This window comes from Panthera onca, chromosome C1 (genome assembly GCF_046562875.1).
Source record: "Panthera onca isolate mPanOnc1 chromosome C1, mPanOnc1 haplotype 2, whole genome shotgun sequence".
NCBI lineage: Eukaryota > Metazoa > Chordata > Mammalia > Carnivora > Felidae > Panthera > Panthera onca.
Genome location: NC_138346.1, coordinates 126332515 through 126347997, shown reverse-complemented (window position 1 = coordinate 126347997; position 15483 = coordinate 126332515). Strand labels below are relative to the sequence as shown.

The following is a 15483-nucleotide window of genomic DNA, read 5'->3' as shown; positions in this document are numbered from 1 at the left end:
GAGGAAACCAAGCTTCCATGAAAGTTTTGTTGTTGTTGTTGTTGTTGTTGTTGTTTTGTTTTAGTGGTTTTGCTCTGGGACACGTGGTTCGTGCCTGAACTGAAGGTCAGGTGGTCCAGCCCAGAGCTTCTGCCGTGTTCCTGCATGGAGGACATGCATGATGTCCTTTAAATCTCCAGCAGCCTTGCATTACCCCCATGTCATAGACAAGAAAAATGAGGCTCAGGTCAAGCAACATGCTCAAGCTGACAGGGACAGAAATCCTGTCTGACTCCCAAATGCAGTGCTCATTCCATGGTATTGGCAGAACTGCCTTAACTACTCTGGGTCGGGGAGTGACCTGAGGTACACTGAAAGCTGGAGACATGCCCCGGCTTCCCCAAGATGCAAGCTGTACTTTTGCTTTTAGGGAGGCCCTGTGGGAAATGGTGTGACTTGGGAAAGACAGGGATGCCCCCTGCCCCACAGAGAGGAAGGGGGATGTAGTGGGGACACAGCCAAACCAGGTCTCTGTTCCTCTGGGCAAGTTGGGGTTCCGATCTTAACCTGGGTGCAGGGGAAGTTCTTGGTGGGCCGGGGTGGGGGGCTCTGGGAAAGAGGGGTCCCGGATCTGAAGGGTTGGAAAGAGAAAGGAAGACAGGAGATCATGCAGGCCGGGTAGGGACTCTTCTAGCTCCTGTTTATGGTCAGGGAACATCTAGAGACACAGTGACCACAGAGCCACAGAGAAGCAGGTGGGGGCCTGAGCAGATGCCTGGGTCAATCAGGGGGTCCCCCGTACCTGCCAGGGAAGTGGGCCAGGTGTGATGTGGGGCCCCTTGCCAGGGAGGGTATTAGATGAGCTTCCAGCTTATTTGCATATCCTAATTAACCATAAAATGAGCCCCAGGGGCAGAGTTAAGCTGTCAATTTCCCTCTGCTTACCTTCCCTACCTCCCCCTCCTCCTGCTGCTCCCCACCCCTACACTTTTCCTACATCCCGTAGGCCCCAGACATTCCCATTCACCTCTCCCCTCAGCTTCAGTGGAATACAGTCTCCATCCTGTCACGACCAAAGCCCAGAAAAGGAGGGAAAAGGAAAAATTAGTGGTGCGGGGCAGGGGGTGTAAATGAATTGTGTTTCATTAGCAAAGCATGACCTAGTGATGAGGGCATTCTACCAGCCCTTGTCAAGACCAGAGCAAAATTCCCCCAGTGGACAATAAGCATTCCATTTATTATCCATGCATGGATAATATGGGGAGGACAGGTTCTGTTGTTGCTCTTGACTTGGCTTTGGAGCAGATATGGACACTTTGTGGGGTAGGGTGAACAGCACAAGGCGGGAGGTCTGTCGGGACCGTTTCAATCCCAGCTCTGTGGCTGTGACCTTGGGCAAATTGCTTGACTTCCCAGGGCCTCTCCATGCAGAATAAGAGCAACAGCAGCCACTTCCAGAGTGAGGCGAGAAGGAAACGTGAACGAACGAAAGCAAAGGCGATAGCGTTGCCCCAGGCCTGGGGATTCTGTTGCCAGCAAATGTCACTCCTAATGGTTTTGTTCTGGCCCAGTTAAAATGAGTTCATTCCCTTGGATCCCTTCTGGCTAACTGATGGGTAAAGAGTTGTTTCTTCTTACTGAACCCCTTGAGCCAGTAACCGGGTCCTCTTCCTTGCTGTGTTTTGATCCTGTCCCAATGCCCGGCCTTTAGGAGATGTTCATGAAGTTTTGTTCAGTTGGGTCTGGATTGTTATGACTGGTCCACAAAACAGATGAGTCACAGATGAATGGCCAAGAGGGGACTTGGTTTCCTGCGGAATCATTGGGACTGGGACCTGGTGACTTCACCACCACCCAGTGGGAGGAGCCTTCGCCCACACCCACACCCACCCACCCACCCACCCACCCACCCACACACACTGAACATATGTGCACAGCACCACCATCACCAAGGCAGCCACAGCCAACAGGCCTTCCCCCAGGACTGAAATATCAGAGTTCTGTGGGGAGACAGAAAGGATGGGTAGGGCCTTGCTCCTCCAGAAAGCGCTGCCTCAACTGGCAAACTTCAGGGAGTGTAGGAAAGGCCGTTTTGCGGCCAATCCTGATTCTTCCATGAGCCAGAAGCCTAATCTGGGCAGCCTGTGTGACCCCCAGGAGCTTCCACCCACTTACTGGGAAGACAATCATTTCTAGGGTCATTCTGAAGTCTGAAAGACAAGTTGTGCACACTGCCTAGCAGATAGCGAGCGCTCAAGGAAATGAATAAAATTAGCACCTTCCCCTAGTAGCTTCCACCAACAAAAACTACGATTTGATTGCGTGGGGATCTGAGCGCGATCCTCACCGCCCCCCAATTCCCGCTGTGCTGCTGCTGCGCTAAGCCTCCTCCTCCAGCTTGGTCTCAGGGGGTCCAGGATGCAGGAAGAGCCTTTCTTGTTATTTTTCTTCTCCAATTTGTTAATGCGTCGAGGGCGGGAAGGCGTCTTGCCTCTAATTGCAGCTGTCATCCCCCCCTCCCCTCCATCAAGCGCAGAGGAGCTCAGTCTGGAGGAGCGAGGCAGGGAGAGGGGGAGTGCCTCCAGGGCGGGCCGGCCCAAACAGGGACCCACATTGTCTTTTCCCAGGCAGCGGGCGGTCCCCGTGGGCGTGGGCGGGCCGGCAGCTCCCCGGGGGGGCGCGGACAGCCACGTGCGCCGCTCCAGGAAAGCTTTAGGCGCCTCGAGTAGGGAGCGGAGTTGCCGCCCTTCCCCCAGCCGCCCGATCGTGGGGTGGAGCTGGGAATCTAAAACACGGGGCGTATTTCTTATGGGCCCACCTTAGCCTCGCTGGTGAACGCCCTGTGCTTGCGTCCGGGGTTGGGCGGGGGAGGGAGGTGGTGAGGGGGGCTTTCAGTGCTGGAGGCGGGGTGTTGGGGAAGGAGCTCCTGTGCCTCCAGGGCCCTGCTGCAGCCCTTGGGTCAGCCCTGCGCTGATCTGCCACCTGCCCGCAGGTGGCATATTTAAGCTTGCTTCCTCATCGGGAAAAGGGGGCTAAACTGACTTACTTGCTTACTCAAAAGGAGATAACGGATATGGGATATGAAAAGGCTTTCAAACTTTAAAGTGCTATACAGATATCTTTCCTGTGCTTTTGAAAAGATATGGGGCTCCCTGGAGTACTCCTTATACATACACTCCTTATTAGGCCCATTTCCCACGATCCAGGTATGGGCTGAAATCTTGAAGGCCAACAGGGAGAGGTGGGAGTGGGAAGTTTCCTCTCTGCTGATCCCTATCCCAGGAGGGCTGGGGTTTCATGCCTGTGCCTGGAGCAGTGCTTTGCCAGGGATGCCAGCGGTTATAAGGTTGGGGACACAGGAGCCAAGGTCTTTATTGGGGGCCTTTCTAGGGGAACATGAGGCCCCAGTGCCCTAATCCATACAGAATGTTTAGTTGGGGCAGTGAAGGAATGTAAGAATTTCCTGGTCTCCTGCCCCATGCCCCTCATCACCTGCAGCCCCAAGGTGAGCACCACTCTCTCAATCTCTCTTTCAGTCCGGGAACCCTCACCTCCCCACCAGCCAGCCCCCACCACAGCCTCTACCAACCACATGCCTGTTAGTCCTACTCCAGACACTCCCGCTTCTTTTCCCTCCTTCCTGGGAAAAAGGAACCCAGAGTTAGGCTTTTGAAAGCCATAGCACCCGCCCCCCTCCCCCCATCCTTCCCAGGGCCCAGCACTGGGCACCTGGACCTTTTGGGTTCAGTCAACGTTCTGTCTCTAGGATTCAGACCCAAACAGCTGTGTTAATATCAAAGCCAGAGGGTGAGGGTTCCAGGGCCTTGGGGCAGCTTGTGGAAGGACCTTCCCCCCTTCTGGGCTCTGCAGTGCTTGGGAAGGGGAAGTGTCCAGAGCCCTTGGAATGGCTCCGCTTCTTGACCTTGTGTGAGCGGGCGGCTCTGGGCTCCGAGGCCGTGGGTGTCACCCAGCCCGGTTTCTCCTTCAGCAGCCTGTCTCGGTCAGGCCGCACGCTGCGCAGAAACTTCCTAAAGATGTTTGCTGTGAGGGCAAACCTGCGGCCCAGCTCCCGGGGCTGGCCCTTCTCCCCCTTGGGCTCCCCCGCCTCCCCCTTCTCCCCACCCTTCTCCAGTTCTGGCAAATCCAGCCAGTTGCCCACCAGGTCCGCAAAAACATTGTCACCTAGGACCAGAGGCTGTCGATTCCGGCCCCGGGACATCAATGTGGAGGTCCAGTCTTCCGGTTCCGCCAGCTCTGGCCCCTGCTGGGCACAGCTTTGGTGCTCTGGGAGCTGTGCTCTTGTCAGGGGGACCAGATCCCTCCCACAGACACTCCTACAGGACGGAAACTTCGTGCCAAAAGGTTGGTTGGAGGAGGAGCAGGCCATGGGCCTGGCAGGGGCCTGGGGCTGTGTCCGGGGGCTTTCAGGGCAGCCTGGGGCAGGACTCCCTCCAGAGATCTCCAGCTGTTCCAGTGCTGCCTGCACCTGAAGAAGCTTTAGTTCTTGCAGCGCACCCATCATGCAGTTCATCTGATCCTGCAAGCCATCACCCACTTCCTTCATAGACATCTGCAGGGGACAGAAATGCACAGGCCCATGAGCCACGGGGGGGCTGGGGAAGCGCTGCCCCTTACTGGCCCCGAACCTAGACGCCCGCCCAAACATACACCTCTGGGGTCATTCCAGCCCTCCACTGACCCCACCTCCACGGGGCCCAGTGCAGTGCAGATGGGAGCTGGGAGAGGAGGAATCTTAACGCCCATATGGCTAGTTAAAGGAAATCATATTAATGGCAGCTAACGTGCTAAGGCAGGTGCTGTCCTCAGCGACATATATGTAAATACAGACACATATATAAATGGATCTGTGGTTAATCTCCCCAACTAGTCTATGAGGTAGTGACTAGTACTAGATGAAGGAACGGAGGCGTGTGAGTAGCTTGCTCGAGACGATGCAGATACAAGAGGGTGTGTGAAATGGTGGTGGCCGTCTTTGTCTTTTTACGAGGTGCTGCGCCCTCTTTGCGAGCCTCCCTGAGACAACAATGACGATGACGATGATGATGGCCACGCTAAGAGCAGTCTGTGCATGTTCGCTATGTAATAGGAACTGAGCTACCTGCTCTAGGCACATCACTTCTTAAGATCTTTATATAAACCCTGTGAGGTTGCCATTAGTGCTCTCATTTTAGTGAGTTAACCATGGCGGAGGTGAAGTAACTTGCCTAAGGTCATCTAGGTCATATCGCTGGGCCTTGGACACAGGACACCTTGCTCCAAATGCTATATACTAAGCACTGCCTGCCTCAAGATGGCTGGACAGAAGAGCTGGGCCTTAAGGCTACTCTGCCCTCCCCAGGGCGCTGGAGGAGGCTGGAGGACATGAGGGCAAGACAAGGAGCTCAGATTCCCGAAAGAAAAGGCTAGGCCGGGGGCTTCCTTTCACTGCTGTGCACATCTGGCCGCTCAGGAGAGAGACAAGGAGGCCAGGATGCTCCTGTGTGCAGAAGCCCTTCCCGGCCCTTCTCTGCCTTCCCCCTCTCAGCTGCACTTACACTTGGCTCCGGTGCTCTTCCTGCCTTCTCAGCCCAAGTGGCTCCCCCGCTCTGGCCAAGAGTGGGGACCCTGGGGGCCAGCCCTCCAGCCCCTTTGCGGGTGTCAAAGGCACGAGTCCCAGGTGCCAGCTGGAAGGGGCCAAGAGGCTGACTTGGGTGAGGGCCGAGTTTGGAGGCGGGCAGGGGATGCATGGTCTGATAACATTCACAGCCCAAGCTGCCCAAGCTGCCCTCGTCCCGCCGGCTCCCTCCCCGGATCTGCTCGTGTTACCAACAGCAAAAGCCCTCGTGTGAGGGGACCATCTGTTTCTTAAGCCCCCCAGAGACCCGTGGGGATCATCTTACCGCCCAGCCTGGTCGTAATGCACAGAACTAAGCCCACGGGGTGCAGGGGTGGAGGGATTGGGAGGGCGGGCACAGAGGCACTGCACTGGCAGCTGACACTCTCAGGCTTTGCAGTCAAACCCTCACCTGGCAACCCCGACCCTGGCAGGGGCAGGGCAGGGGACCAGGCCAGGCTCTCCTGAGCCAGCAGCACTAAGCAGCTGGAGGACTGAGTGTCCCTGAAGGCAAGGAGGCCTCAGCTGAGTGTGGTGGGTGGGAGCCCTGGAGACCCTGGGATTTGCCAGACCCTTCCCGCACACCCCCCCCCCCCCCCCCCGCCCCGGGAAGTGGGCTCCGTTGGAGTGGCAGCTATGACAGCCTGTGAGGTGGCTGCGCTTGCCAATGGCCCCTTGCTCTGACCTCTTTGGCTTCCGGCCTCCTGAGACCTTCCTTTTGGAGGCATTTCAGCGCGGCTGGGAAGACCCAGGGCAGAGTCAGAGGAGACCCTAAGCCTCAAACCAACCTCCTTGAGGTCCCTTCCCGCAAACTGCTTCTCTGACTTCCCTTTTTCTGCCCCTTCTCTCGTACCCCTTTCCTCGTCACCCCAACCTGGACCTCAGAGTCCCGTTTGGCTTTTGTTTCCACCTTCTGCCCCTCTTCCTGTCCCCAGAGGTCTCACATCTGCTTTTCCATCTCCTGGAAGGCAGAACCCTCCTCGAAGGCCTTCCGGCCACCAGCTCAGTCTTCCCACACTCCTGTGATCCTGTCACTTGCCACTCAGAAGCATGTCACTGTTCCCATATGCATACCCCCTGCTGCTGTCAGAACGTCATTAGTGACACCCCAAGTGCCTTTGTCTATCGTGCTACTTCTGTACGTGGCCCAGCCCCTCCCCCCCCCCCCCCCCCCCCCCCGCCTCCACGTTTCAATGCTCATTTGCTCATGAAACATTCACTGAGCATTTACCATCAAGGGCAGGGTCTGAGATCTACACGTTGTTATGCCTCCCCAGAACCCAGCTAGCACCTTGCCCCTGTGACACACCCATAAAACATCTATTGAGTACCACTGAATACCCCAAGTCCTGTGTCTCCAGACCTGCTGCCCTCAGGCAGTAATGCACTCCTCAGAGAGGAAGAGTCAGGGACACCGCTCAAGGCTTCATTTCACCAACAGGCAAGAAGCCTGAACTTGCAGGCATCCTTCCAGAAGGCTGAACACAGTCCAGGTCAGAGGCAGTGAGAGGAATGAAATGACCCCATTCAGTCTCTTCCAGTATGGAAAAATCCTGAAGACATAATGCTGACATTTTGTACCATTTTCCAGTGAGAATGAATGTGTGGGTATGTATGAATTTGGGACTGCTCATAACACAGAGGCCCCAGTCAAGTCAACAGGAGGTGAAATTAGACCCCTATGGAAAATGATATTCTGTATTGGTTAAGGTCTTGGTTTCTAGAGACAAATGGAAAAGGGTTCAAATCCCAGCTCTGCCACATAGCAGCAGCTGTGTGGCCGGGACGGTTATTTAAATCGTTTTTCAACTTCTCCATTCTTCAAAACGGGAATACGAGTTTCTGCCTCACGCAGCTCTGGACAGATTAGGTGATGTAATGAGTGTTTATACGTGGCTTGGAGGTGAGTTTTGGTGGTTATCTTAAGACTTCCTGAGAACTTCCAGAACACGTCTTCCTCAGTGGACCTTAACACACAGTCGTGACAGGACTCCATTCATCTACCTGGTGGGATCAAGGAGAAACACAGCTCTTGTCCTGTCCCTTCTGTCCTCCCTCCGGCCCCCTCCAAAGGAAGAGCAAGGAAGGAAAGGAAAGCTCCGCATCCTCTTGCCCACCAGCGAGGGTGCTGACACTGAGGGCAGAAGGCAGCTGTGAGAAGGAGGACGAGAGAAGGAGGAAGTGTGGGAAGCGGGGAGGGCCGGGGGAAGTGGGGAGGCAGGAGCATCAGCTGGGTCTTGACTGAGAGGAGCTGCCTTTCCTGGCCCCAAGGGGGAATGATGTCACCCAGGGAGAAAGAGCCAGAGGGCAAGCTGCTGTCTTCGGGGCGTGGGACCTTCTCAGATCCCAGGGTTTCTCCTGCCTCGGGAACCCAAGATGGAGCAGCGTGGGGTGGGAGCAGAGGAGAGGAGCCAGAGAAAATCCCAACTAGAAATGGTCATCACTAATCCCAATCTCTAGGCTGTAGGGGACTGAGTTCCTCTCTGGCCTCCCAGTACCAGGGCTTCCGGTGCTCCCTCAGGACAGGGACCCAGTCATACCCAGCTTGCCCTCAGGGGTCGGTTGGACAGGTCCTAAGAGGATCTAATTGGTTTGATTAGTCCGAGTGGCAGTGGGTCTAGCAGCCACCCCCCGTGCCCACCCCCAATCACATTCACTGCCGCGCACGCGCAGGAGCTGGCCTGTTCCACCATCGAACATACTGCCCCTGACAGCATATCCCAGAGACGGGTGTGGGGCTCCTTGCTGAGAAAGACCACGGAAGTTCTTTCCTCCTCGCAGGCCTCCTCACAAGCACAACCGCCACCACCCACCTCCTAGCCCCCCAGCACCTCCTGGGCCTCGAAATGTTTCATTCTAAATATGGTCTTCACGTCAAACTTTAGTCTCTCCTGCTGCAGTTGAATCCAGCTGGATGGGCGCTGGGCACCTTCCTGGCGTTTGTGAGGAGCCCCAGGGGAGTCCCAGCTGCCTAACTGGGCCGCATGACCTCGGGCAGAGGGCTGTGGCTGTGAAATGCTGATCCCCTGTGTGTATGCGGTGTGCATCCTTCCTTCGTGCTTTGCCGGACCCCACGGTGACTCTGGCAAGCTGGTGACCCTGCTTTATGGATGAAGAAACGGGATCCGAGATGCTCGTTTTCTTCCTCGACATTCTTCCCTGGACTTCCTGCGTGGTTTTCACCATATCTCCTCATCACCTAGTCTCCCATTTAATGCTTTACATAAATCTGTTTGTATACATAAATGCATTTCTGTAGGAACTTATAGGAAACGCATAGCACTTGCCATAAACAGAGAGTAAGGATCTAAAATGAAAAGGTTTTCATCTGAGTATCAGATCTTAATGTCATCCTGAGCGCCCCTGGTGGAAATGTGGATCTATTGCCTGGGGTTCGAAAACTGGGAAGGATTCCTGGGAGGACTGGGACCCCAAGCCTGGCCCTCTTGCTCCAGCCCAGTGGGCTTTCCGAGTCATCACGATCTGACTTCTCAGCCTCGTGGGGTTGTTGCGAGAAGAAACCAGGATAGCCAATCTGACATGCAAAGTGCAATTACCATCATACGGGGAGGAAGAGCACGAAGTCTTGGAGGGACTCCAAGACCTAATTCAGTTCCTTTCCACTGACAGCGCCTCTTCATTGAATCATCTGAAGAAGGAAAAAGCACTGTCTGTCTGGAGCTGAGGGGGAAGATGCCGCCAGGAAGCAGACCCCGCCATCCTGGCCCTGCAGCACTGAGCCTTCGAGGGGTAGGGGTAGTGTGGGGTCAGCTGCCCATGGACAGCACCGTCCCCCTTGGCACTCGCTGGGCCTTTGTGGTATGGGAGGCATGGGGATGGGAAAGTGACACCAGCATCCTCGGCAACCTTCCCAAGCCCTCTCCTAGGCCCCTGACTGATCCCACAGCTGTGCCCTCCATCCGTCCATCTCACGCCCTCTCCCCGCTCAGCCAGAATCCTTTGACGCAGGCTCCAGCTTTGCCCGCGGACCTGGCAGTGGGCCCTGCCTCGCTGCCCCCACCCCCATTACTCACAAGATCCCCACACAGTTCCTTTCAGCCCCTCTGGAAGCTACAAGGAGGTTCAGGGCCGGAAACGGGAAAAGGCCCCGCTTTTGCCAAGTGGCCCATTCTGCAGTCCAGTGAATAGGGACCTTCACAGTCCCTTGCTCTTGGCGGGAACGCATGACAGGAAGGTAAAATAGAAACTGTGCCAAAGAGCTGGAGGAGGGAGGAGGGTAAAGAAAGAAGGAAGTGTGAAATGGGTGAGCCCGCTCTCGACGGAACCATCTACAGGGACCCGTGCGTGCGCTTGGGCAAGAGGCAGACACGTGGAGAGAGGGGCCCAATCTCGCCCTGCGGGGAGCTTGCCTCTCAGCCTCACCACGCCCTTCGCCCTTGACAGCTTTAGCTCCTCTCCAAAGCAGGCAGTCCCAATTCCTTGGGCATCCAGGGGGCCTCCAGAAGTAACCTTCTTCTTCGTTCTTGTTCAGGCCTTCATACTCTCCTTCATGGGCTCTTGTGATAACCACCTAACTCAGCCTCTGCCTCCATTTCCTCCCCCCACCCACCACCCTCCGCCCCAGACCACCCACCTCCTGGATCCCAGGGCACTGTTCTCGGCCTGCTTCTTGCAGTGCATAGAGAGAAGAGCGGACTTTTTAGCATGGCATTCAAGGTGCCCCATAGACTGCTCTCAGCAACTCTTTCAGCCCCGTTGCTCACTCTTTCTCTGCCCATACCCTATGTTCTACCAGACTGAAGTAGTCTTCGAACATCCCCGCCAGAAGGCATCCGGACGTCCTTGCTACTTCCATCTCCGTGCCTTTCACTCCTGTTGTTTCATGATCTGCCTGGAATGCGGTTTTCCTCCCCTTCGCATCCCAGCTTATCCCTCAAGGTCAAGCTCAAATGCTACTTCTTCCACAAAGCTTTTCCCGATCCCCTGGCTGGAGGTCATTTCTCCCTTCTCAGAGCACTGAACTCATGCTTCTCATGTAGCAAGCACCCTCTGTCTCTCTGCTGGACACATGCATGCATACCAGCTCGATGACCTTGGCCAAGTCACTTGACCTCCCCATGTCTCATTTATAAAATGAGAACAATGGAAGTACAACGTCTCCAGGTTGCTTTGGCAATTAAGTGACATGATACATTATATGTCTAGCATATCAATAAATGTTAACATCAACACTTATTATTATTATTATTATTATCATCATCATCTCCCCTATTGAACTGCGAGTTCCCTGAAAGCGGAATCTGTGTCTGTTTATGTTTGTAACTACAGTACCAGTGTCTGGTAAAGTGCTTTAAACATAGGGCAAGTTCCATTAATGTGTTCTGTGAATGAATGACTCATGCACACCAGCCCGATCAATCCATCCAGAGTTTGCTGAGTGCCTACAACACAATGTGCGTGGTATTATGTGCTAAGGACAGACATCAATCATTTAATCTTCACAGCAGCTGTAGCAGGTAGGTATTTAAAAAAAAAACCCATTTTACAGATGAGAAAAACAAGGCACAGAGGGGTTGAGTAATCTGCCTGGGTCACATCCTGAGCCAGGATGTGAATTCAAGTTGGCTTGCCCCCGAATCCCATGCTCCACACTCCTCGCTTACGGACCCGACCCCAGCTCTAAACATCAAAGGAGGCCGAGAACTGAAGGCTATTCCTCCCATGTCTCTTCATCACTTTCTTTGCTCCTTTTCTTGCCTTTAGGTCCTGGTCCTCCTCCACATGTCAGAACCTCCTGACCTTGTGACCAGGTAACTGCCTTCTAGGAATACCAAGTTGTTCTAGAAGGACCTTCTCCAGCCCAAGAGAAGCCCCTCTGCTGCTTCATCATGCCTAAGCTAGGACGGATATTGCAGGAGGTGGCCTCCATCAACCTCCTCCTCCTCCAGGAAGACTTCCTGGCATGGCTGGACTTCATGAGCCCCTATCACTCAACCTTTACACACTCTATTCGCTTTCCACTGATACTGACTCATGAGGCAAACCCCGTGAGCATCTTATGTCTGCTTCTTCTGTGTTTCTGTGTCTACCCCATTTGTTGGAAGCCCTCAAGGGAGGAGTGTGTAGGAACAGCTGGTCCCAAGGCCTTGTGTTCGTGCAGGGCCCCTCTGTGGTGGCTGGAGGGGAGAGAGATATGTTCCCTGCTGGGTTGTTGCAGCCCTGACCCCCTCATCCTAATGAAGAAGTGTGTCAGCTGCTGCTACTCTCCTGCCACATTTCATCCCTGAAACCTGATCTCTGTCCTCTTCGAGGCAGGGGGAAAAGGCCAGTTCTCTAGACATCAAGCTAATCAAGCAAGGATCCCCAAACCCTTAGCCTCCCCGCCCCCCACAGTGCTCACTTGTTAGAGTGCAATTTTTTTTAAACTCTTTTAAATGTTTTATTTATTTTTGAGAGACAGAGAGAGACAGAGACAGAGTGTGAGTAGGGAAGGGGTAGAGAGAGGGAGACACAGAATCCGAAGCAGGCTCCAGGCTTCGAGCTGTCAGCACAGAGCCCGACACTGTGAGATCATGACCTGAGCCCAAGTCAGACGCCCCTACAGTGTGAATTTTCTGCTCCACGAAATTAAGGAATTCTGTTTACTTTGGTCTTCAGGAACACACTTTTCTCATCTAGATTTTCTGAGACAAGGACAGGGCCACAGAACACCCTTAACAAAAATTATTTTACAACCTGTTAATGTTTCCTTTTCCAGCAGGTTAACCCAGTGTCTGTAGGACGCAGGCTTCTTGAAGGGATTTAGTGGCATAAATGAATGTAGAACTCGACAAGTATTACATGAGTGCCCTTCCTGGGCATCTACTAACCTAAGGACAAAGCCAGGCAACACACAGTCCTCCTCTGCGGCAGTGGGGAAGATTCTGCCTAGAATAAACACACAAGCCCTACTGCCTGCCCCCACCCTCACCAGCTCATGACATAAAACGACTGTATGCCTGTTACAGACCTGGGGTATAAAAAGCAAGAACCTTCCATCCCAGTCACAACCAAGGTGCACTGAATTCAATCCCCACAGTCCTTAGAGGAGCCAAAGGACCCAGATGGGCTAACTCAGCTCTACTTTCTTCTTTACTCCCATTGGCAAAACTGAGGCACTGAGATGTGGTTCAGCTACCTAAGCACTGGGCTGAGGTGTCAGGGAGTGAGTGAGACTCTAATACCTCTGCCTGTCACTCTGCTCTGTCTCATTTCTGGGCAGACTGGCACCGGGGAGGAGGCGGGGCACCAAGGGGGGGGGGGGGAGGGTGCAGAACTCTCCCATCTGAGTGTCATTCTGGGCCCCAGGCCAGGCATTTGGCTTCCTCGCCAAGGGAGTCAAAGGCTGAAGCTGCTCAGACAAAGGGCCAAATGAAAGCTAATGGGGAGCTCAGTGACTTCAGTCTCTCCCCTTCCTCCTCCCAGGGACTGGGGGCTCAAGTCCTTGGCAGGAGAGGGTGCAAATCAAGACCTGGAGCTCAGCTCAGTGCAGATTCCTATTTGCCTTTTTTATTCTCCTGGCATCCACAGACTGTCTTCCTCCCCTCACCCCCCCTCCCACCTAGGGTGCTATAAAAAATGCAAATCAGTAGGATTTTAAAATTCAAGCCTATGCCAGGAACACCCACAAACCCTCTATTAAGGCATATCCTGAGGTGGGTGGTGTGGTCCCAGATTCCAAGCATAAAAAGAGGACTCTATTTGATTCTCTTTTTTTCAGCATGGGCCTTGGACTTCAGACATTATCTGTGATGACCTTGACCTTTCTTTCTGGTATTGGACAAATGAATGGGAAGAGTCAGAATTGTGTATGTGTGGACTGGGGCTGACCATCCGAAACTGACATGGGAAGCATGTGAAAATGAGGGTGGGAAGGAACATGGTGGAGACTCTTCTGTCCCTTCCAGAAGCAGCATTTCTCTGGGTAACTTTACCATCTGTGTGTCACCACAAAAAGGGCTTGAGGAGGAAGTCCCAGAGAAGTGACCATTGACCTGAGAAGGCAGACCCTGGAGTGGGACAGACAGGAAGAGTGCCTGGGAGCCTTGACCAGGAAGCATCAGTGAGAACACCTGCTCTGCAAGCTGCCCTCCCCACCCCCCCCAAAAAAACTGGCCCCAGATACAGCTGCCAAGTTTCTGGGGCGGGGTGGGGGGTGGGTAGCTGCTGGAAGGGAGTGTAGAGTTTACAGGCCTTAGTGGGAGAGTCTGTCACGGAATCTGGAGAGTCATGGGTCCAGGTCTGCTGTTGAGAGCCTGGGCGTCCCTGGCTTTGGAAAGTGGGAAGAAAGAGGACGGGAGAAAAGTGAGGAGTGGAGAGGTCCACTCCAAGAGACACTAAAGGGGACAAAAAGAGGCAGGGGCAAAGACACAGGAAGGAGCTGGGTGGACAGAGAGGTGGGCCCAGGGACCGGGGTGGGGGGTGTGCATATCTGTGTGAATTCGGGTGGTTGCAGGAACAGGAAAGGTGGCAGGTGGGGGGGGGGGGGTTGGTGGTATATGAAATCGGCGAGAATCAGCCTCACAGAGCTTTGGAAGCACCCCGCCCCCGACTTGGGTGATGCCCGGGTCCCAGACTGAGATCCGTCTCCCGACCTCTGCACCCCTGGCCTCCGCACGCTCCCTCCGCACTCCCCACGCCCAGCCCCGACATCTGGCCGGGCCCCCGCAGCTCCGCTCGCTATCTGCCAGGCGGCGCCCCTCCTCCGGCGCGGGGCCCTCCCCCGCCCTTCCAGCTGCCAGCCCCCTCCCTGCTGGCAGACAAGCCCGGGCAGACAGCCGGCCCAGCCTGCCCCCGCAGCCGCGCCAGCTCTGCCAAGCCCGGCGGGGCTGGGGGCCCCAGGCGGTGCCAGCTCCCCGCGAGCCAGCGGTCCCCGTCTGCCCTCCGGCCCGCGCGCCCGGCCCCTGCTCCCCGCGCCCCGCCTGCCCCGCGCGCTCCGCGGCGCCCCGAGCGGCCCCAGAAGCCGGCCCGGGCGTCCCGCTCCCGCGCGTCTGTCCGTCTGGGAGTGTGCCCCCGTTTCTCCAGCGACTTCCCTGGGCGCATTTCAGTCTGGGTTTGGGGTCGCTAGGTCTCCGTCACTTGCTCGCGTCTGCCTCACTCACAAATCTTCGCTCCAAGTTTCCTCGCGGCCCTTTCCCTCGGGACAGGCCCTGCCCTCTGCCTGTCCGTCCCGTCCTCTCTGGCTTTCCCCCGCCCGAATACTCCCAGCTCCCCGGCCGGCCTGGGGCGGGGGCCAGGTGCCGTCGGGGCGGAGCAGTCCCCCCGGCCCCCGGCGCCTGCTGCGCTCTTACCAGCTCCTGCTTGAGGCGGCGCAAATAGCAGTCCATTTCCCTGCTCTCTTCCTCCTGCGCCCATTTGCCGGGCTCGGCTCCACAAGAGCGTCCCCGGGTGGGAACACCGGCCCCCGGCCCCCGCGCTCCGCGCCTCTCGCAGGGCCGAGCCGAGCCTCTGCTCCAAGGCCCGGACTTAGAGCAGCTTCCCTGGCTGGCGCGGCGCGCGGTCCGTGCGGGGGGCGGAGGAAAAGTGCGACAGCCTATGAGAATTCAGGGGGGATGCCTTCAGCCAATGAGAAGGGAGCACGGGGGGGGGCGCGGGCTGGGCTGCAGCGAGTGGATCCAGCAGCGGGTGGTCGCACAGGGCTAGGGCAGCCGCTGCTGGGGGCTGGCCGCGGGACACCTAGTCCTGGCCCACGCGGCTGGGGGTATCGTGCCGCCAGATTGTACCGACGTCCCCCAACAAAGCACGTGACCCCCATTTGGTGACAAAGAGAGAGCACCGTCTTATGAGTGGGCATTGGGAAGCGGCCTTAGTAAGAGTGCCTTAGTTTCAACCCTGTTTCCCATACTCCGATCAGAAAAGGAACATCCTCCACCAAAGCAGCCAATCAGCAG

The 15483-nt window shown here is 55.8% G+C and overlaps 1 protein-coding gene across 1 annotated transcript; it reads right to left on the bottom strand.

Moving 5' to 3' along the window:
- Positions 1–1190: 1190 nt before the first annotated feature.
- INKA2 (inka box actin regulator 2) lies at positions 1191–15064 on the bottom strand. The gene is made up of 2 exons (XM_060626619.3): positions 14884–15064; positions 1191–4549 (listed from the first exon to the last, which is right to left on the bottom strand). Exons 1-2 carry the CDS (start codon positions 14917–14919, stop codon positions 3749–3751), a joined length of 837 nt encoding a protein of 278 aa, XP_060482602.1. The 5' UTR covers positions 14920–15064; the 3' UTR covers positions 1191–3748.
- Positions 15065–15483: the final 419 nt, after the last annotated feature.

Bases quoted from the DNA above. Each gene is read 5' to 3' on its own strand.
- INKA2 (XM_060626619.3), bottom strand. From the start codon at position 14,919: ATGGACTGCTATTTGCGCCGCCTCAAGCAGGAGCTG. The intron at 4,550-14,883 runs GTAAGAGCGCAG...TGTCCCCTGCAG, and splicing joins GCCGCCTCAAGCAGGAGCTG to ATGTCTATGAAGGAAGTGGG.